Raw genomic sequence first — 24,714 nt, forward strand, 5'->3', positions numbered from 1 at the left:
ACAATGGATAAAGGTTAATAAATAACATCTTCACAATAACATTAGCCTAACTGTCCCTAGAGCCATGCTGCCAACATGACTAAAAATGACATATCAAACCCTGTCTGTCAAACCAACCCCAATGCTCCTGAAATCTGCACAACACTACGCAGATCAACCATCAACAATGTCCAGAGCGACAACCCAGATCCAGCACATACAGTACTCTGAGGTACTGCTGTAGTACCCAAGACCCGTCTCAAGACCACTTTTTAATGGTCTTGGTCTCGTCTCGGAATCCACCGCATTTGTACTCAGTCTTGTCTCGGTCTCGCACATAGAGGACTCTGGATTTTATTTGAAGACCAGTCAAGACCATAACTTTGGGAATATCAATAACTTGCCTTGACATTGTCCGATTTATTTGTTAGCATCCTTACTTTGATTGGATGTAAAGCTTATTGCTTCAAATGCAACCAATAACGCTGATTAAAAATGCGTTGTGACCGTTAACAGTTGTCACTCCTCCCCGCCCCCCTTCACACACTCCAAGAAAGTGAATGGTGGAGACAGGAGAAGCTGTGGCTGTCTGGAAATAGGAGGATATGTCAGCAAAATCTTAACAATAACATTTAGCCACCTAAACCATAAAGAATGAATCTGTAAAAAGCGTCCAGAAGAACACACAGCAATCTGTAAATTCTTAAGTGTAACCGTGTGGAGACGGCCGGGACCACGTTAAACATTTATTGCCACTTAAAAAGAAAACATAAAGAAAGGTAAGCTTTGTGTAAGTGACATTAGCAAAGCAAGCAAGCTCATCTATGTATATACTGTATGTTTTCTGGGCATTATTTCAGTTGTTTGCCAGTTGTTCGCCTCCTAGCTAGGTGCACAAGCTACCTACTTTATTTAACATATTGATGGAAGTAGCTAATGCAGTTAGTTTGTTAGAGACTGAGGACAGGGCATGTGGTGACAACTTGTTCCTAAGTTACATTTTTGCTCGTGATAAAATGATCAAACAGGCCACATAAAGCTATGTAGCTAATGTGTAGCTAAATTACATCACCGTTAGCTACTGTCAGCTGCATACAGCTTCGGACATTAAAGCTACGCTCCATGGTACTGCTTCTTGATTTGGGTGAGAGAGCTAGCGTAGGGATGTGACAGCAGGGAGTGGAGACTGAGTAATGCGCCTCCACTTGTATGAAAAAATGTAAAGCTACATATTAAATAGTTTTCTCTGTACGGCCTCAAGTGTTTGTCATGTTCTGACCATGAAAAAAAGTTTAAAACCACCATTACCATCTGCCTTTAAATTGGAAAGAAAGAATGGTTTGACTTTTTTGGTGTTAATTATTGAGATCGAATGAAGTGACATTTTTTACCACAACATTTTTGGCCATATCGCCCAGCTCTAGTGTTGGGTGGAGGGTAAACATGGAAAAGGAGCGTTAAATAAAGATGCTTATGTTGATTTCAGCTCGTAGTGTTTGTATGAGGGTGTTTCTATGTGGATCTGGAAGTACAGTACCTATGATTGCTTTCCACATTTTATTGTGTGTCATGTAATGGGGGGCACTGGTCTTGGTCTTGACTTGGTCTCTGTTTGGGCGCTCTTGACTACAACAATTCTCTGAGGTAAAAGTTGAAATCATAGCAGAGAGTCTTCTCCACCAGGTGTCCTCAGCAGACTAGCTGACAGTATGAGCCCCATTTAAGCTCTTACTTACTTGTGTATTGGGACACAGTGGTACTCTGTCCGTACGTACTGCCATCACCTGCCACTGCAGTGACAGTTATATTATACTGAACACCAGCAGTCAGGTTAGTTATGGTTGTAGATGTTCCAGTAGTCACATTTACTGTCTCAGTTACACTGCCATTAGTCCGTTGTACTCTATAGAAAGAGCTTATTCCCTCTGGTTTAGTCCAGCTCAGAGACACAGAGGATGTTGTAAAACCAGTGACAGTGAGATTCATGACTACATCAGGCACTGTGAATTACAGAGAAGTGAACACAATGGATAAAGGTTAATAAATAACATCTTCACAATAACATTAGCCTAACTGTCCCTAGAGCCATGCTGCCAACATGACTAAAAATGACATATCAAACCCTGTCTGTCAAACCAACCCCAATGCTCCTGAAATCTGCACAACACTACGCAGATCAACCATCAACAATGTCCAGAGCGACAACCCAGATCCAGCACATACAGTACTCTGAGGTACTGCTGTAGTACCCAAGACCCGTCTCAAGACCACTTTTTAATGGTCTTGGTCTCGTCTCGGAATCCACCGCATTTGTACTCAGTCTTGTCTCGGTCTCGCACATAGAGGACTCTGGATTTTATTTGAAGACCAGTCAAGACCATAACTTTGGGAATATCAATAACTTGCCTTGACATTGTCCGATTTATTTGTTAGCATCCTTACTTTGATTGGATGTAAAGCTTATTGCTTCAAATGCAACCAATAACGCTGATTAAAAATGCGTTGTGACCGTTAACAGTTGTCACTCCTCCCCGCCCCCCTTCACACACTCCAAGAAAGTGAATGGTGGAGACAGGAGAAGCTGTGGCTGTCTGGAAATAGGAGGATATGTCAGCAAAATCTTAACAATAACATTTAGCCACCTAAACCATAAAGAATGAATCTGTAAAAAGCGTCCAGAAGAACACACAGCAATCTGTAAATTCTTAAGTGTAACCGTGTGGAGACGGCCGGGACCACGTTAAACATTTATTGCCACTTAAAAAGAAAACATAAAGAAAGGTAAGCTTTGTGTAAGTGACATTAGCAAAGCAAGCAAGCTCATCTATGTATATACTGTATGTTTTCTGGGCATTATTTCAGTTGTTTGCCAGTTGTTCGCCTCCTAGCTAGGTGCACAAGCTACCTACTTTATTTAACATATTGATGGAAGTAGCTAATGCAGTTAGTTTGTTAGAGACTGAGGACAGGGCATGTGGTGACAACTTGTTCCTAAGTTACATTTTTGCTCGTGATAAAATGATCAAACAGGCCACATAAAGCTATGTAGCTAATGTGTAGCTAAATTACATCACCGTTAGCTACTGTCAGCTGCATACAGCTTCGGACATTAAAGCTACGCTCCATGGTACTGCTTCTTGATTTGGGTGAGAGAGCTAGCGTAGGGATGTGACAGCAGGGAGTGGAGACTGAGTAATGCGCCTCCACTTGTATGAAAAAATGTAAAGCTACATATTAAATAGTTTTCTCTGTACGGCCTCAAGTGTTTGTCATGTTCTGACCATGAAAAAAAGTTTAAAACCACCATTACCATCTGCCTTTAAATTGGAAAGAAAGAATGGTTTGACTTTTTTGGTGTTAATTATTGAGATCGAATGAAGTGACATTTTTTACCACAACATTTTTGGCCATATCGCCCAGCTCTAGTGTTGGGTGGAGGGTAAACATGGAAAAGGAGCGTTAAATAAAGATGCTTATGTTGATTTCAGCTCGTAGTGTTTGTATGAGGGTGTTTCTATGTGGATCTGGAAGTACAGTACCTATGATTGCTTTCCACATTTTATTGTGTGTCATGTAATGGGGGGCACTGGTCTTGGTCTTGACTTGGTCTCTGTTTGGGCGCTCTTGACTACAACAATTCTCTGAGGTAAAAGTTGAAATCATAGCAGAGAGTCTTCTCCACCAGGTGTCCTCAGCAGACTAGCTGACAGTATGAGCCCCATTTAAGCTCTTACTTACTTGTGTATTGGGACACAGTGGTACTCTGTCCGTACGTACTGCCATCACCTGCCACTGCAGTGACAGTTATATTATACTGAACACCAGCAGTCAGGTTAGTTATGGTTGTAGATGTTCCAGTAGTCACATTTACTGTCTCAGTTACACTGCCATTAGTCCGTTGTACTCTATAGAAAGAGCTTATTCCCTCTGGTTTAGTCCAGCTCAGAGACACAGAGGATGTTGTAAAACCAGTGACAGTGAGATTCATGACTACATCAGGCACTGTGAATTACAGAGAAGTGAACACAATGGATAAAGGTTAATAAATAACATCTTCACAATAACATTAGCCTAACTGTCCCTAGAGCCATGCTGCCAACATGACTAAAAATGACATATCAAACCCTGTCTGTCAAACCAACCCCAATGCTCCTGAAATCTGCACAACACTACGCAGATCAACCATCAACAATGTCCAGAGCGACAACCCAGATCCAGCACATACAGTACTCTGAGGTACTGCTGTAGTACCCAAGACCCGTCTCAAGACCACTTTTTAATGGTCTTGGTCTCGTCTCGGAATCCACCGCATTTGTACTCAGTCTTGTCTCGGTCTCGCACATAGAGGACTCTGGATTTTATTTGAAGACCAGTCAAGACCATAACTTTGGGAATATCAATAACTTGCCTTGACATTGTCCGATTTATTTGTTAGCATCCTTACTTTGATTGGATGTAAAGCTTATTGCTTCAAATGCAACCAATAACGCTGATTAAAAATGCGTTGTGACCGTTAACAGTTGTCACTCCTCCCCGCCCCCCTTCACACACTCCAAGAAAGTGAATGGTGGAGACAGGAGAAGCTGTGGCTGTCTGGAAATAGGAGGATATGTCAGCAAAATCTTAACAATAACATTTAGCCACCTAAACCATAAAGAATGAATCTGTAAAAAGCGTCCAGAAGAACACACAGCAATCTGTAAATTCTTAAGTGTAACCGTGTGGAGACGGCCGGGACCACGTTAAACATTTATTGCCACTTAAAAAGAAAACATAAAGAAAGGTAAGCTTTGTGTAAGTGACATTAGCAAAGCAAGCAAGCTCATCTATGTATATACTGTATGTTTTCTGGGCATTATTTCAGTTGTTTGCCAGTTGTTCGCCTCCTAGCTAGGTGCACAAGCTACCTACTTTATTTAACATATTGATGGAAGTAGCTAATGCAGTTAGTTTGTTAGAGACTGAGGACAGGGCATGTGGTGACAACTTGTTCCTAAGTTACATTTTTGCTCGTGATAAAATGATCAAACAGGCCACATAAAGCTATGTAGCTAATGTGTAGCTAAATTACATCACCGTTAGCTACTGTCAGCTGCATACAGCTTCGGACATTAAAGCTACGCTCCATGGTACTGCTTCTTGATTTGGGTGAGAGAGCTAGCGTAGGGATGTGACAGCAGGGAGTGGAGACTGAGTAATGCGCCTCCACTTGTATGAAAAAATGTAAAGCTACATATTAAATAGTTTTCTCTGTACGGCCTCAAGTGTTTGTCATGTTCTGACCATGAAAAAAAGTTTAAAACCACCATTACCATCTGCCTTTAAATTGGAAAGAAAGAATGGTTTGACTTTTTTGGTGTTAATTATTGAGATCGAATGAAGTGACATTTTTTACCACAACATTTTTGGCCATATCGCCCAGCTCTAGTGTTGGGTGGAGGGTAAACATGGAAAAGGAGCGTTAAATAAAGATGCTTATGTTGATTTCAGCTCGTAGTGTTTGTATGAGGGTGTTTCTATGTGGATCTGGAAGTACAGTACCTATGATTGCTTTCCACATTTTATTGTGTGTCATGTAATGGGGGGCACTGGTCTTGGTCTTGACTTGGTCTCTGTTTGGGCGCTCTTGACTACAACAATTCTCTGAGGTAAAAGTTGAAATCATAGCAGAGAGTCTTCTCCACCAGGTGTCCTCAGCAGACTAGCTGACAGTATGAGCCCCATTTAAGCTCTTACTTACTTGTGTATTGGGACACAGTGGTACTCTGTCCGTACGTACTGCCATCACCTGCCACTGCAGTGACAGTTATATTATACTGAACACCAGCAGTCAGGTTAGTTATGGTTGTAGATGTTCCAGTAGTCACATTTACTGTCTCAGTTACACTGCCATTAGTCCGTTGTACTCTATAGAAAGAGCTTATTCCCTCTGGTTTAGTCCAGCTCAGAGACACAGAGGATGTTGTAAAACCAGTGACAGTGAGATTCATGACTACATCAGGCACTGTGAATTACAGAGAAGTGAACACAATGGATAAAGGTTAATAAATAACATCTTCACAATAACATTAGCCTAACTGTCCCTAGAGCCATGCTGCCAACATGACTAAAAATGACATATCAAACCCTGTCTGTCAAACCAACCCCAATGCTCCTGAAATCTGCACAACACTACGCAGATCAACCATCAACAATGTCCAGAGCGACAACCCAGATCCAGCACATACAGTACTCTGAGGTACTGCTGTAGTACCCAAGACCCGTCTCAAGACCACTTTTTAATGGTCTTGGTCTCGTCTCGGAATCCACCGCATTTGTACTCAGTCTTGTCTCGGTCTCGCACATAGAGGACTCTGGATTTTATTTGAAGACCAGTCAAGACCATAACTTTGGGAATATCAATAACTTGCCTTGACATTGTCCGATTTATTTGTTAGCATCCTTACTTTGATTGGATGTAAAGCTTATTGCTTCAAATGCAACCAATAACGCTGATTAAAAATGCGTTGTGACCGTTAACAGTTGTCACTCCTCCCCGCCCCCCTTCACACACTCCAAGAAAGTGAATGGTGGAGACAGGAGAAGCTGTGGCTGTCTGGAAATAGGAGGATATGTCAGCAAAATCTTAACAATAACATTTAGCCACCTAAACCATAAAGAATGAATCTGTAAAAAGCGTCCAGAAGAACACACAGCAATCTGTAAATTCTTAAGTGTAACCGTGTGGAGACGGCCGGGACCACGTTAAACATTTATTGCCACTTAAAAAGAAAACATAAAGAAAGGTAAGCTTTGTGTAAGTGACATTAGCAAAGCAAGCAAGCTCATCTATGTATATACTGTATGTTTTCTGGGCATTATTTCAGTTGTTTGCCAGTTGTTCGCCTCCTAGCTAGGTGCACAAGCTACCTACTTTATTTAACATATTGATGGAAGTAGCTAATGCAGTTAGTTTGTTAGAGACTGAGGACAGGGCATGTGGTGACAACTTGTTCCTAAGTTACATTTTTGCTCGTGATAAAATGATCAAACAGGCCACATAAAGCTATGTAGCTAATGTGTAGCTAAATTACATCACCGTTAGCTACTGTCAGCTGCATACAGCTTCGGACATTAAAGCTACGCTCCATGGTACTGCTTCTTGATTTGGGTGAGAGAGCTAGCGTAGGGATGTGACAGCAGGGAGTGGAGACTGAGTAATGCGCCTCCACTTGTATGAAAAAATGTAAAGCTACATATTAAATAGTTTTCTCTGTACGGCCTCAAGTGTTTGTCATGTTCTGACCATGAAAAAAAGTTTAAAACCACCATTACCATCTGCCTTTAAATTGGAAAGAAAGAATGGTTTGACTTTTTTGGTGTTAATTATTGAGATCGAATGAAGTGACATTTTTTACCACAACATTTTTGGCCATATCGCCCAGCTCTAGTGTTGGGTGGAGGGTAAACATGGAAAAGGAGCGTTAAATAAAGATGCTTATGTTGATTTCAGCTCGTAGTGTTTGTATGAGGGTGTTTCTATGTGGATCTGGAAGTACAGTACCTATGATTGCTTTCCACATTTTATTGTGTGTCATGTAATGGGGGGCACTGGTCTTGGTCTTGACTTGGTCTCTGTTTGGGCGCTCTTGACTACAACAATTCTCTGAGGTAAAAGTTGAAATCATAGCAGAGAGTCTTCTCCACCAGGTGTCCTCAGCAGACTAGCTGACAGTATGAGCCCCATTTAAGCTCTTACTTACTTGTGTATTGGGACACAGTGGTACTCTGTCCGTACGTACTGCCATCACCTGCCACTGCAGTGACAGTTATATTATACTGAACACCAGCAGTCAGGTTAGTTATGGTTGTAGATGTTCCAGTAGTCACATTTACTGTCTCAGTTACACTGCCATTAGTCCGTTGTACTCTATAGAAAGAGCTTATTCCCTCTGGTTTAGTCCAGCTCAGAGACACAGAGGATGTTGTAAAACCAGTGACAGTGAGATTCATGACTACATCAGGCACTGTGAATTACAGAGAAGTGAACACAATGGATAAAGGTTAATAAATAACATCTTCACAATAACATTAGCCTAACTGTCCCTAGAGCCATGCTGCCAACATGACTAAAAATGACATATCAAACCCTGTCTGTCAAACCAACCCCAATGCTCCTGAAATCTGCACAACACTACGCAGATCAACCATCAACAATGTCCAGAGCGACAACCCAGATCCAGCACATACAGTACTCTGAGGTACTGCTGTAGTACCCAAGACCCGTCTCAAGACCACTTTTTAATGGTCTTGGTCTCGTCTCGGAATCCACCGCATTTGTACTCAGTCTTGTCTCGGTCTCGCACATAGAGGACTCTGGATTTTATTTGAAGACCAGTCAAGACCATAACTTTGGGAATATCAATAACTTGCCTTGACATTGTCCGATTTATTTGTTAGCATCCTTACTTTGATTGGATGTAAAGCTTATTGCTTCAAATGCAACCAATAACGCTGATTAAAAATGCGTTGTGACCGTTAACAGTTGTCACTCCTCCCGCCCCCCTTCACACACTCCAAGAAAGTGAATGGTGGAGACAGGAGAAGCTGTGGCTGTCTGGAAATAGGAGGATATGTCAGCAAAATCTTAACAATAACATTTAGCCACCTAAACCATAAAGAATGAATCTGTAAAAAGCGTCCAGAAGAACACACAGCAATCTGTAAATTCTTAAGTGTAACCGTGTGGAGACGGCCGGGACCACGTTAAACATTTATTGCCACTTAAAAAGAAAACATAAAGAAAGGTAAGCTTTGTGTAAGTGACATTAGCAAAGCAAGCAAGCTCATCTATGTATATACTGTATGTTTTCTGGGCATTATTTCAGTTGTTTGCCAGTTGTTCGCCTCCTAGCTAGGTGCACAAGCTACCTACTTTATTTAACATATTGATGGAAGTAGCTAATGCAGTTAGTTTGTTAGAGACTGAGGACAGGGCATGTGGTGACAACTTGTTCCTAAGTTACATTTTTGCTCGTGATAAAATGATCAAACAGGCCACATAAAGCTATGTAGCTAATGTGTAGCTAAATTACATCACCGTTAGCTACTGTCAGCTGCATACAGCTTCGGACATTAAAGCTACGCTCCATGGTACTGCTTCTTGATTTGGGTGAGAGAGCTAGCGTAGGGATGTGACAGCAGGGAGTGGAGACTGAGTAATGCGCCTCCACTTGTATGAAAAAATGTAAAGCTACATATTAAATAGTTTTCTCTGTACGGCCTCAAGTGTTTGTCATGTTCTGACCATGAAAAAAAGTTTAAAACCACCATTACCATCTGCCTTTAAATTGGAAAGAAAGAATGGTTTGACTTTTTTGGTGTTAATTATTGAGATCGAATGAAGTGACATTTTTTACCACAACATTTTTGGCCATATCGCCCAGCTCTAGTGTTGGGTGGAGGGTAAACATGGAAAAGGAGCGTTAAATAAAGATGCTTATGTTGATTTCAGCTCGTAGTGTTTGTATGAGGGTGTTTCTATGTGGATCTGGAAGTACAGTACCTATGATTGCTTTCCACATTTTATTGTGTGTCATGTAATGGGGGGCACTGGTCTTGGTCTTGACTTGGTCTCTGTTTGGGCGCTCTTGACTACAACAATTCTCTGAGGTAAAAGTTGAAATCATAGCAGAGAGTCTTCTCCACCAGGTGTCCTCAGCAGACTAGCTGACAGTATGAGCCCCATTTAAGCTCTTACTTACTTGTGTATTGGGACACAGTGGTACTCTGTCCGTACGTACTGCCATCACCTGCCACTGCAGTGACAGTTATATTATACTGAACACCAGCAGTCAGGTTAGTTATGGTTGTAGATGTTCCAGTAGTCACATTTACTGTCTCAGTTACACTGCCATTAGTCCATTGTACTCTATAGAAAGAGCTTATTCCCTCTGGTTTAGTCCAGCTCAGAGACACAGAGGATGTTGTAAAACCAGTGACAGTGAGATTCATGACTACATCAGGCACTGTGAATTACAGAGAAGTGAACACAATGGATAAAGGTTAATAAATAACATCTTCACAATAACATTAGCCTAACTGTCCCTAGAGCCATGCTGCCAACATGACTAAAAATGACATATCAAACCCTGTCTGTCAAACCAACCCCAATGCTCCTGAAATCTGCACAACACTACGCAGATCAACCATCAACAATGTCCAGGGCTACAACCCAGATCCAGCACATAAAGTACAGCTCTGAGATAAAAGTTTAAATCATAGCAGAGAATCTTCTTCACCAGGTGTCCTCTGCAGGATAGTTGACAGTGTGAGCCCCATTTAAATGCTTACTTGTCATGGGTAGCAGAGTGCAGACTGAGGTGTGGACCCAAATGCAGACAGAGGCGAGGAGAATGCTGTTTAAATATTTATTAAAGTGAAACTGAAACAGGCTTACATGGAGCTCAAGGTAAGTGTGAAAACAAAAGGTAATCCACAGAGAATTCAAGAAGCACTGACAGAGATATCTAAAACAAGGGAATAATTGCACGAGCGCGTCCTGGTTAGCCTGCCTCCAGTGGTTGCTGGCAGGCCAGTTGTGGAAACTCCCCTGGAGGGGGATACCCTCTCTCAGGTGGGAGGTGTGATCAGGAGCTATGCGCTTCTAAGCCAGCCCCTGTGGCTCTGGCCGCTGAAAGGTGGTGCCTGGAGGGTCTAGGTCTCTCCCGTGAGGTGGTGTGCACCATCCAAGGGTCAGGAGCTGCCTCTACTCAGTCTTCTTACTTCTCTAAATGGTTGCTGTTACAGTACTGGTGTTTGGACCAGGGGTTGAACCCAGTGGCCTGTCCGCTTTCGTTCCTGCAGCTGCTCGTGGACAGAGGTCTGGCGTTCAGCACGGTCACGAAGGGTTCAATGACTGGACAGTGTTCTCTCACCCGCTGGTGAAGCGTGTCCTGAAAGTGGTGCTGGTTTTCCGCACGCTAACCTTGTGGAGACGGCGGACGAGTGGGGGCTTGGGGGATGCTGGAAGTACTGAAAAAACTAATGGGAGCCAATAGATGGTCTCACCAGTTGTATATACCTTGGTTCTCACACTATTAGGGTATATACAAGATACGGATGTAGGAGAAGGCCAAGCTGTGGGTGGGCATAGACAACTTTTCTCAGTGCCGCAGGCACGCGAAGGGGTAAACCCAATAGCGAAAGCCTTAGAATGCTGCTCCTATACTCGTAGAATCTGGAGTTACAGTACGTAATTATCGTAGTAAATGTAAATGTAAATGCTCCGTACTTGTATAGCGCCTTTCTAGTCTTTTCGACCACTCAAAGCGCTTTTACACTACATCTGCATTCACCAGTCACACACATTCATACACTGAGCCTAAGTGCTCAAACGGAAACTAACATTCACACACATTCATACACTGGCGGAACAGCCGCCAGGGGCAAATCGGGGTTCAGTATCTTGCCCAAGGACACTTCGACACGCAACCAGGGGGAGCCAGGACCGCCGACCTTCCGATTAACGGCCAACCCGCTCTACCTCCTGAGCCACAGCCGCCCCTTAATAGTATTAAACAGAACAATAGCAGTTAGGTTAGTAATGTTAATAGGTGTTTCAGTCACATTTACAGTCTCAGTTACACTGGCATTCGTCCACTGTACTCTATAGAAAGAGCTCTTTCCCTCTGGTTCAGTCCAGCTCAGAGACAGAGTGTCACACTCTGCATGTCTGTCTCCGTTTTCCCCTACACTCTCTCTCTCTCTCTCCCTACCTGTGCCTCGTTAGCCTCATGTCTTTCACCTGTGTTGCTCCCGCCCTGCTCATTAGTCCCTGTGTATATATACCTTGTGTTTCTGTCTTGTCTTGGTCGGGTCATTGTTTATTGTCACCCAGTGTTGCAGTTTGTTCTCGTGTCTTCAGCCTTACTCGCCGTGTCTCCCTGTTACCCTACTCATTTTTGGATTCTGGTTTTCACCCTTTTGGATTTCTGTTGGACAGCCTTTGCTTTTGGACTCAGTCAATCAGCCACTCTGTTTGTAAGTGTGCTCGTCTTTTGTTTGCTTATTAAAACCCTTGTGAACTGTTCCTGCTGGCTTTTGGGTCCTGCATTTGGGTCCTCCAACCTACTACCTGCTTCACCCATACCAAACCCTGACACAGAGGATGTTATAAAACCAGTGACAGTGAGATTCCTGACTACATGAAGCTCTGTGAGTGACAAAGAAGTGAACGCAATGGAGAAATAATAAGAAACAATATCATCAAAATAACATTAGACAAACATTACCATCCCTAGAGCAATGCTGCGAACGTGACAAAAAAAAAGACATATCAAACCCTGTCTGTCAATCCAAAATGAATGCTCCTGAAATCTGCACAACACTAAGCAGATCAACCATCAACAATGTACAGAGATACTACCCGGATCCAGCACATACAGTACTCTGAGGTAAAAGTTGAAATCATAGCAGAAAGTCTTTTCCACCAGGTTTCCTTAGCAGGATAGCTGACAGTATGAGCCCCATTCAAATGCTTACTTACTTGTGTATTGGGAAAGAGTGGTAGTCTCTCCGTACGTACTGCCATCACGTGTCACTCCAGTGACATTTAGATTATGCTGAACACCAGCAGTAAGGTTAGTTATGGTTGTAGATGTTTCTGTCACATTTACAGTCTCAGTTACACTGCCATTAGTCCACTGTACTTTATAGAAAGAGCTCGTTCCCTCTGGTTCAGTCGAGCTCAGAGTCACAGAGGATGTTGTAAAACCAGTGACAGTGAGATTCATGACTACATCAGGCTCTGTGAGCGACAAAGAGGTGAACATAATGGACATAAGATTAAAAATAACATCATCGCAATAACATGAGACCAAGATTGCTATCCCTAGAGCCATGCTGCTAACATGACTAACAAAGACATATCAAACCCTGTCTGTCACATCAACACAGATGCTCCTGAAATCTGCACAACACCAAGAAGATGTGCCATCAACAATGTCCAGAGCTACAACCCAGATCCAGCACATACAGTACAGCTCTGAGCTAAAAGATGAAATCATAGCAGAGAGTCTTCTCCACCAGGTGTCCTCAGCAGGATAGCTGACAGTGTGAGCCCCATTTGAACTCTTACTTACTTGTGTATTGGGAAAGAGTGGTAGTCTGTCCGTCAGTAAGACCATCACCTGTCACTGCAGTGACAGTTACATTATGCTGAACACCAGCAGTCAGGTTAGTTATGGTTGTAGATGTTTCAGTCACATTTACAGTCTCAGTTACACTGCCATTAGTCCACTGTACTATATAGAAAGAGCTCGTTCCCTCTGGTTCAGTCGAGCTCAGAGACACAGAGGATGTTGTAAAACCAGTGACAGTGAGATTCATGACTACTTCAGGCTCTGTGAGTGACAGAGAAGTCGTTAATAAGAATTAATATTTTCTGCTCCGAACCACTCATCATTAGTATAATCTTTGTATTTGAGATGTGGTTTATTCATACTGAGACCTGTTTTGTTTGTAATCATACAAACTACAATCAATGCAGCAATGCTGTAGGTACTATATTGTATAAAGTCATTTGTTGTAGGTCTTGGATATAAGTGATTCAACAAAGTAAACAGACTTACTTGTTGTGGTATTTGTGCAGCAGTTGGAACAATTAATGAAGATTTGATAGACTGTTCCAGGAATCAAACCAGTTATCGAACCGTTTCCAGAGATATTGTTCCCAATGGATAAGTTGCAGTTTGGATCATTTCCATAAGTTATACTTGTTGTTGTTGTTGTTAAGTTTTCTGTCTGAGTGCTGTCACATTGACCTAAAAGATAGAAGAACAGGAAGACAAACAAGACCAATAGAAGAAATAAGCACAAAGGTTATAAAAAGAAGGAAATATTTTTGCAAAAAAACATTTTGTAATAATATTACAGATCTGACAGGAGCAATGTAATTAACAAGCCTATATTTAACAAAAAATACGGCATTGTGTGAGAACCTATATTTCTTTAACTATATAGAGACAAATTAACCAGAATATAGTACATAAAATAAAACAAAGAAACAGCACAACAGTGTACTTACTGATACATTGTGATTGGGAGATCTGTAGAGACGAGGACAGAGAAAAGTAAAGTAAATAATGTTGCACCAGTAGAGGTCAGCACTGAGTTTAAAACAGTTTCAGAGCATCAACTAGATTCAAACACCTGTTTAGTGTCACAGGGCATCAGTCAATTTAGCAAAAACTGTTAAATTTGTAACTTTTCCCTGTTTCACAGCAGGCTTTTGTAACCCTGGGTCAAGATGCAGGCACAGATATTGATATCCAGCCCTAGTTCTTTATTAATTCAGCCATCCATCCATCGTCAACCGCTTATCCTGTGTACAGGGTCGTGGGGGTCTGGAGCCAATCCCAGCTGACATTGGGCAAAAGGCAAGGCCACACACAGACAGACAACCACTCACACTCACATCCACACGTAAGGACAACTTTGGAGACACCAGTTAACCTAGCCTGCATGTCTTTGGAGGGTGGGAGGAAAGAAAACCCAGAGAGAACCCATGCGGAGGACATGCAAACTCCACACAGAAAGGCCGGGGCAATCGTGGTTTGAACCCACAACTTTCTTGCTGTTAGACAACTGCGCTAACCACTGCGCCGGCCTCTTTATTAATTAATTTTGTTTAAAATGCAGTCAAACATAAGTATCGCAACTCTAAACATACTGGAATCAGTCTGTAAAAAAAATTTGTTTTTATTTAGAAAATCCAAACTTCTATATTTAGAAACTTCATATATTTAGAAACAGAAGAGAAAACTAAACTTTCATCAAGACACTTTCATCAAAACTACTACTAGTATTATGGGATAACGTCCCACTGTTACTGATGAAAAGTGTTTGACTGCCAGTGCAAGGAATTAGAATAATAATAATACCTGATGGTCAGGTATTACCATACCATTATCATAATTATATGGCCTCAGGTAATGTTATGTGGCCTCAGGTAAAAACGATTCTTCCTCTTTGTAGGATCAAAGACTAACGATTCTTCCTCCTTGTCCACAGCAAAGACTAATATCACACACTCACCCATGTATCCACACAACTCTAACTCTATATTTCTACTGTGGTTTTCACCTGTATCCTGGTATCACACCTCTGATTCCACATTACTTATTAGCCAAAACTTAAACAGCCCAGAGTCACTTATTGACATGTTGCCTTTCAGTCTGTTGACCACAAAGCTAAAAATTAAACGCATGACATCATTGCTCAAAACTGCATCATGCTCACAGATAGGGTCAATCATTAACTCCGAATAATGACAGAATAGACTTAACCGCAGTCCTGCATCACACATAATCAAATCAGATTGTACTTTCAAATAAAATGCTATATTCAAGGTTGGGCTGGATAGGACGCAGTGAATATTATAGGGCAAAAGCAGTACTTGCTCGCTCTGAGTATCTCGGAGGGTATGAAGAAGAGAAGATCAATCCTGACTTGAATCCAGCTGAGCTGAGTCACAGTCACTTAACTAAAACTGTATTAATGCAATACACTTCAACAGTACCACAAAGTAGATTGACTAATAATTTTGTGAAAAATGTCCAGAGCCCAAGGTGACCTCCAATTTGGTCTAACCAACAGTCCAAATCCCCAAAGATATTCAGTTTTCAACGTTATAAAACAGAAAAGCAGCAAATCTTTACAATGAAGAAGCTGAAATGTTTGGTATTTTGCTGAATGAATAATTTTAATGATCAATCAGTTATTTTTCTGAAAATCAACTAATTTACTATCAATTTCAGCTCTCATTACAACTATCATGAAAATAGGTTTTATTACACATTGTTGTCATATTTAACATGTTTTTAAAAAAACAAATTATTGCGACTTTGTTAGGATGTGAAATATTTTACAGAATGATTAGATATACCAACTGTTTTAAGCAGTTTTCACAATTATTCTAGTTCTGCATTAATATTATGTAGTAAAAAATTCTGATTTGTTTTTTATTTCCAATGCAACAGACTGAGAGACAAATTCCGCAGCTTAGCTTGTCTCCCTCCTATTGTGTTAGACTGCAATTGTTTTAGCTGCGTGTACCTAATTAAACTATACTAAACAAGGCAACAATTGGTCTTTCATGACTGAGTATTATGTAGTGATGTGCAAACAATCTGTTTAGTTCTTACATTCAGAATTATGATTACATTGTAAATCTTGTTCAAAATACTTTGATACTTTTATACTTTTGTACAGTTTTTTCAATTGCTAAGAAGCCTAAACTTAAGATACCACCTTTTGTTCTTTAAACACCAACTCTACATTTCAAAATGCAAAGAAACATTCTCTACTTACACAAACTATATCAAAACACAGCAAACCTGACCCAAAATCAAATCATTCTGTCAAAACACTAGCAAGTTTTCTTTCCAAGAGGACCACATCAATCAATCATAGCACAATTGCTTTCTAAGTACTAACAGTTGATGGCATTACAAAAACTGCATTACTTTTCATGTTTCAGCTCTACCTGCATACAGCAGCCAATGTGAAATCCATTGTTTTTTGTAATTCAGTTTCCTTTTCTGTAAACCACACTACATTTTTAGCTTGAAGGGTCGAATGTGTGTGTTTTTGGCAACAAACTATGTAAAAGTGAATGAGTCATTTTACTTTAAAAAATGTAGATTAGGAAAAAATCTAAGTGACAGAATTACAGAAGTAAAACCTTTATTAGCAACATGAAATTGCAGCCAGTGATCAACAAATAATTCAACCTATGTGGCTTTCGGTTCAAAATCACCGCTTCAGCGCTCGGTATGCGCTAGCCGCCGGCAGGCCCTCGCCGAACTGTCCGCCCCGAGGGGCAGCAGCCGGAACACGACTGGGCTCACAAACCGTGGTTCAGCGGCGAGCCTTCCCTGGCGGTCCTCCGCTTCAGGGCGCCACCGGGGATTCCCGCGGGACACCGGCCACCAGCCGCGGGGGTGTGGTCCCCTTGGCGAAGTTCGCGGAAGCTTGGCGAAGCCTCGCGAACATTTCCCCGTGGTGGCTAAAATCCAAGGGATTCTCCACTAGGGGAAATCCGCTCCGTCTGATACGGGTTACGAGCGGATGCCTTCGTTCCCTGTCTGTATGGAGGAAATCTTGGTTCCTGTCCCAAGGTCCTGTGTTGGGAGCAAAACAATTATTTCAACAGACGCCTCACTCACGGGATGGATGACCGCTTCGCGAGAGGCTCCTGGGAGGAGCATCATTTCTCTTGGCACATAAATTGCCTGGAAATGTTGGCGGTTTTCAGAGCTCTGAGAGTTTTCTGCCCGCTCTCCGCGGTCGCCACGTCCTTGTCAGGACCAACAATACGGCGGTGGTGGCCTATTGAATCACCAGGGGGGTCTGCGCTCACGCCCATTATGCAAACTGGCACATCGGATCCTCCTGTGGTCCCAGGAGAGACAGCTGTCCCTCAGAGCGATGTACATCCCTTGGACCCAGAATCAAGGAGCAGACCTGCTGTCGAGACAGGGGTTGAGGCCCGGGGAATGGAGACTCCAACCCGAGGTGGTGGAGTTATTATGCGAAGAATTCAGCCCCATAGACATGGACTTGTTTGCGTCCCGAGAGACGGCACACTGTCCCCTGTGGTTCTCCCTATCACCCCCAGCCCTGCTAGGGCTGGATGCCATGGTACAGACGTGGCCGAGGCTGCGTCTGTATGCGTTTCCCCTAGTCGCTCTGCTCCCGGGGAGTGGATCCGCCAGGACGGTGTCAGCCTACTACTAGTAGCCCCGTTTTGGCCGGCACGAGTATGGTTCTCGGATTTAATATCGCTCCTCAAGGGCCCGCCCTGGCAGGTCCCTCTGAGGAGAGACCTGCTGTCCAGGCGGAGTGCCGGATCTTTCACCCGTGCAAGATGAACCGGCGGTGGACCCAGTTACCTGCTCGGTAATTGTGATACTGGAGTTCCTCCAGCACCGTTCTCCGCTGGCCTCTCCCCGTCCACGCTCAAAGTATGTGGCTGCCATTGCTGCATTCCACGCCCCTCTGAGTCCAAGGTCAAGAATGAACTCTAGACCTCCACAACAGATACGTTTTAGGTATATTCAGTAAGGTATTTAAAGTTGTGTGGTGAAAGACACAGTGTTACATGGCATAGTTTGAACTTCAGATCTTGAAACCAGATAGAAAACTGCTTGCTCAACCGCTCCAGAAAAATATTATAAAGGTCACATACCAGTACGTGAAAGCTGGGTCTTAATATGATGCCAATCTCAGTTTTCATACAAATATTCATGTCAAGCTGACCTCTAGGGATGTGACTCTCTCTGAGCTATGACTCTAAATTGTTTTATTTCCCTTGGCACCCTTCCTAAGTATCACTTATTTTCTCCTGACTAAACAACAAACGACGTCTCAAGCCATTAAGGCACTCAGAGAGGAGAAATAATCCAAGCGCAAAGTCCCGTTGGGAAATACTGCCCTAGAAATACTGAAGTTCACATAATAGACGTCTATTTTTTTGCGCATCCACTGGGACTCAGCTCCACCCATCTGCACATCCTCCCTCCCTAATTTAACCCTCTCTCTTACCTTATAGGATCACTTGGATTATTGGGCAATTCATTGTGGTTGCTTTTCTTTGTACCTGATATGTGTTTAATATGTGTTCCAAGAAGATGGTACTTGTGTTTACTGAAGCCACTAAAAGAAAAAGAGTACAATATTTTTCTGGTTGCTAGTACAAAGCCCCACAGTTATCTCAAGAACTACACAGTTACAACAGAAGCTCTCCAGTGTTACTGCTTGCAACCATCAGACTTTCACTTGAGGAGCAATATTTACTGCTCATTGTGAAAGATACTTGGCTGGGAATCCCACGCCAATGACCCCTTTGCCCTGTGTACTGTATCGCCCTTTGACTCGGCCTGTCTGCAGGAGGAGGAGGAAATGGCTGTACTGACCACTATATAAACATTACATCAACCCTTAAGGCAGCCCGCCTGCCACTCTCTGATTCCCTTTCATTCCTAACAGACTGCCATTGCTGCTTGGCTCCCGATAACGCCCCAGTTCCTCCTCCATAGTAACACTCAAAAAACAATCAAAGAATCACAAAGAAATCACCTTAAAAGCTGTTTCAATTCAAAAGCAGTCATTTTCACCTTAGCTCCTCATAATCTGATAACTTGGAATGAAAACAAGAACAAAAGAAATGCACAATATTTCATTCCTGCTTCTTTTTTTTTTTTTTTTTTTCTTTTTTTTTTCTTTTTTTTTAAACCTGTCCTGCCCAGCAGCCTGGTATAGAGTATAATGACCTGGATACCATATTGTGCCAGACAGATTTTACTTTAACAAGAGAGTATTAAAATACTCCTTTGTCTGTTTTATTATTTATTTAGTTATGTATTGATTTGTCACCGGGCCGGACAGGGGGGCAGACACGGGGATGGGGGGGCACAAACAGACAGCACAGAGAAAGGACAACACCTGCAAGAGAAGGGGGAAAGGGGGATGGAGGGTGGGGACAACAGGGAAAAGCTGTGGGAAACACCAATTGCAGAAAGCAACGAAACCTGCAAGAGAATAATAAATAATTTAATTAATAATTTAATAATAATTAATTTAAATAAGTAACTGAAAGAAAGGCATCAGGAATAATTCTACCAGGGACAACCTAAGTTTGTTTGTGTCTGTGTGTGTCTGTGTGCGTGTGGGTGAATGTGTCTGTATGTGTGTATGTACATGTGTGTGCGCATAAGCCTATTAAAGAATGTAGTTGTTAGAGAGAGTGGGACGCCACGACTGTAACAGGCAGGCAAGAACCCCAGTAGCCAATAGGGGTGGAAGAAAGAAAAAGAATAAATCAAATCAAAAAGAAACAAAGACTCCCAGATGCACCGCGATGCAAACGCAGAAGACGACCCAAATGCCAGTTGACAACGTAATGCCGACGGAACGCAAAAGAGGAAGAGCAGCGCAGCGCCCGGACCGACCGCGGCGCAGACACAACATAGACCAGTGGCCTCCCCCATCCAGCACCCCACCGCCGCGCAGCAAACAACCACAGTGCCCAAATGCCACGCAATCATCAACACCAATGCACAAGTGACGAGCCCAACGCGCACACTGCGCGAGCACGGCGACACCCATGCCCAGCAGCCCCCCGCGAATCCCGCGTGCGAGGTCGGGCAAATGAGAGAGAGCAAACGGAACAACACGACAGCGAAAGCCAGCGGAGAGAGACACCAGCAGCAAGTCCCAGCCCGGCAGCAAACGCGCCGCACAGGTCACCGTGCACCCGCCAATAAAGTCCACCGTCCCCCCAACCGCCGGAAAAAACTAAGGCCGCCGGCGCCAGCCGACATCCCCCATGCCCAGCGCGCCCCCCGCCGGCATGCAACACCAGCCAAACCAGCAACGAGGCAAAATCAACTAGCTCAGCTGCATGCCACCAACAACCCACCCATCCATCAAGGGCCGAGAACTCCAGGCACAACCCAGAACAAACCGGAGCACAGCCCTGCCCCGCACCCACACTGCACATCCCGAAAACTAACTATATACCTCAGTATCCAGAGGGGTCCAACAACTGGCCGACAGAGAAATGGGCAAGCACGGATCCGAGGCCAACGAAGCAAAACAGGAACGCAAACAGGTCCCTCCAAGCCAACGAGGAGATGCCTCCCCCGGACTCCAACGCACAAACTAAACGCCCAGCAGCCATCCAGAGACCCTGCCCAGGGAAAAAGTATAATACATCAAGATGCATCGATAATCGCCCCACAATCCCACCGCAGACCCCACCCCCAGAAGCCAGGACACCCTGCGACCCCCCAGAGCGCAAAGGACCCCAGACCGCATGTCCAGGGGGAAGCTGTACCCCGCCCCAAGGAAGAACAGCAGAAAGCCGTGCCGGGAAGCTCGCTACCGCCAGGGAGCGATAACGCGGGAGAACCAGGCCAACGGTCCCCCAGCCCAGCCAGAGGCATCCCTCCCTACAGTGCAGCCAGTGACAGCAGCCCCCGAGGCCGATCTCATCCCCGGACAGGGGCCCAGCCCCCCCAGTCAAGCACCCCCAAGGAGGAGCACCAAAACCTACCCCGACAGCACCGGTCATGCGCCCCAGAGACTCCCGAATGCCCCCACCGTGAGAGAGCTGGCAGGGGGAAGCAGCGGGAGCCTCACCTCTGCCGAAGAGGGCCCAGGCGAGGAGAGGAGACAACGGGCCCCCAGGCCCAGGGACACACCACCCGCCCAGAAATGAGCAAAGGCCACAAGCCCGAGTCCGCAGAACCCTAGGCCAAGGGCGGGCCCCCACGCCAGGGGAGCCCCGACCCCCCCCAGCCCACCCCAGATCAGGCAAGGCCGCCACCAACCCCACAGCACCCCCAACGCCCGGGGCTCCAGGGGTAGGACACGAGGCCAATGAGAATCTCTCCCACTCCTTCAACCCCTCTGCCTGCCTCTGTAAATGTATTGTTTTGTGTTGGATGCATGTCATGGATTGTGAAGTGTTGTATGGTGGAGTGAAGATAAGGTGTGTGGTAACTAAGGTGCAACTAAAATTGGAGGGTAGTTGTGACACAGGCACCCCACAACTGTCAGGTAGTGGAGCCTCCCATCGTGCCCCTCCCACCCCCCAAGCCCTCTGTGTCTAATGTGTAATTAAAATTGAGGGGCAGGCAGTGAGGGAGGAAGAAGTGCGAGGCCGCAATAAAGCAGCCCCACCCCCCAAACGCCCTGCAGGCTGCCCGTCCCCCAGGATCCTAAGGGTGTATGTTGTGAGACATGACCAAAGGGGAAAGGTGAAGGAGGTCATAGGGAGGCTAGAGGACCAGATTCCTGACTGGCCCCATCATTTATTCAGTCCCGTGCCCGCCCCCCTAAGCAGGAGGACGCCAGGTCCCTCCAGCCCAGGGCTTATAGCAAGAGCCCCTCTAGCACCGTAGCACCCCAGAGTCAGTGACAACCCCGCCCATCCCCAGGACGGGCCCAGGGGGGCCCAGCCCCCCCAGCGCGCAGACCCGCCCCAGACCCAGAGGCTCCAAAGCCCCGTGCCCCAGACCCCCACACACTCCAGAGGCAGGTCAGTGCAGCCCCAACCCAAAGTCCAACAATCCCCCGTCCTCGCCGGGGCCCCTCCGGCAGCCCCACTGCTAACCCCTCACCTCACCGCTCCCCCACAATCAGCAGCACTCCGAGCACCACCACCACCATTCCTGCTTCTTGAATTACGCAAAGCTGCATTACATGTAAAAGAGTTGCCGGTGGCGCCTCTTTTGACTTGCTGAGTGGAGAAAGTTGATTCCTCAAACCAAACTGTGTGCGTGTGTGTATGTGTGTGTGTGTGTGTGTGTATGGAAGGTATAAAGAATCAGATAACGCAGGGGGGAGGTATGTACGTGTGTCTCGTCCTCCATGACACCCCCATGGAGTTTGTGTGTGGATAATAAGAGAAGCATGAGTGAACGTTTTTTTCTTAGCTGCAACTGGTAGCCTGGCTGTGTGGCACAGGTGGTGTTTTCTTTTCAAATGAGAGTTCAGTAATATCTACAACACCTTAAATATATTTTAATCCTAATGTTATTGGTGGAGTCAAATGAAGCATTCGAAATTGTGGGCAAGCTAAGACTATGGTTCATTCCCAAATAAAATGCTTTTTTATGCTCCTATGGACAGTGCTTGATTGACAGCTCTGTTAGCTCGGTTACCTGTTCGCTTTGTTGCACCTGTTAAGGTGGAATAATTTACACCTGTATCACAGTTATTATTTCATGGAATTTGGTTGCCATAAAATTGTACACCTTCAACTAACTTCAACCTGACTAGACATCTAACTGGGAGAGTAACTGAAATGACCTGTGTGGGTCTGCCAGGCCGCTAAACATTTTGACATGACACTATTTTATCAATAATTTGGGACATTTTCAACTAACATTCCTGCATGTGTTTAACTATTTGAGTCAGGCACAATCATAGTGAGATCAAAGTGAGTGTACAAAACATTGACTTGTCTGTGAATTCAGCTTTAAAGACTGCTTGTGTGTGTATCTTTGTGTGTGTGCGTACATATGTTCAAAAGCACGTCACAAGCAAATACCTCTCTGACAACTTTCCACTTCAAAAGGCAGAAGTTCATCTCCTGACCCAAACATCACATACAGTATGATGTGTGGCGAGATCAGTGAAAGTTGCAATTCTCACTTTCTTCTGTTAGCTTCTCATAAATTGACAGCTTGTCTATTTAAAGTTCATTCCCTCAGTAGCTCATGACTGACCTACTATTGTTTCTTTCTAACATAACTTCCCAGCCCTTCCTGAGCCCACCCAGAGACCTCTGATAACAGATTCAAACAACATAAGGACCTTTAAGTTAAGCACTATGCTGTACTTTATTCCTCCAACTCATTAAAGGTCAAATAAAGGAAGACAAGAGACACACACAACATATAATATAATATATCAAGGCTTGTCTCGTTTAAACTGGTCTCGGTTTACTTAAAGCCATTTTAGAGAATTGCTGCTGCCAAAACATGACTTGACACACTGTACACTGTAGTGTGACATATGTAGTTCTCTCACACCAATCTACACCATTGTGTTTGTTTTACATTATCAAGCAACACGTTCTTGTAACACGGTCTTGTACACTTTCCCTGAATAATGTGCATGATGTTTGACCTTTTCTACTGTCCATTCCTTCAGAGGGTTTAAAGGAATATACTTGATTTCAAGGGCGTCACTTTGTGTTAAAAAGTGGTGGGGACAGATGTTAAAAACTTTTAACACCTGCAACACCATGTCAATCGAACAATGGCAAAACCACATGTCCTGTATAAAAAGCACCAGTGCATGTAAATTACATTAAACCTAGGCTATCCAATATCACTGCCCTATAATATGACAAAATAGAAGCAACTTAAGGAATAAAGTTAGCAATGTTAGCTAAAGATAATAATCAACCATATCTTTAGATGTTAAGTTAAGCTGCCTTCTTGTTTCAGTAGTGCATACATTTTTTAAGTTAGAGAAACACCATGTCACAAACCCGACTCAACAGTGTGGCTCTTTGGGAGAGAACGGAAAACTTGGACAAGAAGAAACTGTGTCAAGGATTTGTTAAAGTTACTCATTTGGGGTCGTTTTATATTCAGTGGGCTGGGGTCTACCCCACCAGGCAGGACCCCAGCTGCAGACTGTGCAAGGATGCCCGTGAGACAGTACAGCACAAAACAGCAGGGTGCAAAATGCAGGCAGGAACAGCGTACATGGAACGCTATAACCAGGTAGCTGGCATAGTGTACATTGCACATATTTGTTGTTAATTGTTAATCATTGTTGTTTTATTGTTATTTTAATTTTTTTATATTGTCAATTTATATATTTATGTACACAATATTCTCTTCCGCTGGAATACGTCTGCACAACACAAACCAGAGTAATGCACATGTAAATATCTGCCACGTTGTTCTATCGCAAATAGTTTTATTATTATTATATTTATTTTATTATTTTTCTCTATCCTTTTATTATTCTTATATAACTTGCATCTGTTTATTCCATATTTAAATACTTCTACATCTATTTATGTCAACTGTATGTCTGTCTACGTGTAGCACCTTATCACCAAAGCAAACTGTGTGTGTATGTGTAAAACACTACTTGGCATTAAAGCTCCTTCTGATTCTGATTCTGATTCAGGAACATCTGCCATGAGTATGGACTGGTCAAGGTCAA

General features: G+C 43.8%; 1 protein-coding gene across 1 annotated transcript in view; it reads right to left on the minus strand.

Annotated features, from left to right (window-relative positions):
• Positions 1-24,714, minus strand: part of LOC119893820 (receptor-type tyrosine-protein phosphatase beta-like) — a 64,956-nt gene that overhangs the window by 33,551 nt on the left and 6,691 nt on the right. Inside the window, 9 exon segments of the mRNA XM_038706168.1 lie at positions 1,716-1,979; positions 3,718-3,981; positions 5,720-5,983; positions 7,722-7,985; positions 9,723-9,986; positions 12,506-12,766; positions 13,101-13,361; positions 13,590-13,781; positions 14,045-14,066. Of these exon segments, the coding sequence (XP_038562096.1) occupies positions 1,716-1,979; positions 3,718-3,981; positions 5,720-5,983; positions 7,722-7,985; positions 9,723-9,986; positions 12,506-12,766; positions 13,101-13,361; positions 13,590-13,781; positions 14,045-14,066 (2,056 nt within the window).

The sequence above is a fragment of the Micropterus salmoides genome, unplaced genomic scaffold, assembly GCF_014851395.1.
Source record: "Micropterus salmoides isolate LMB-PRFRI ecotype aquatic unplaced genomic scaffold, ASM1485139v1 Ms_hic_scaffold_8, whole genome shotgun sequence".
In the NCBI taxonomy this organism is placed as follows: domain Eukaryota; kingdom Metazoa; phylum Chordata; class Actinopteri; order Centrarchiformes; family Centrarchidae; genus Micropterus; species Micropterus salmoides.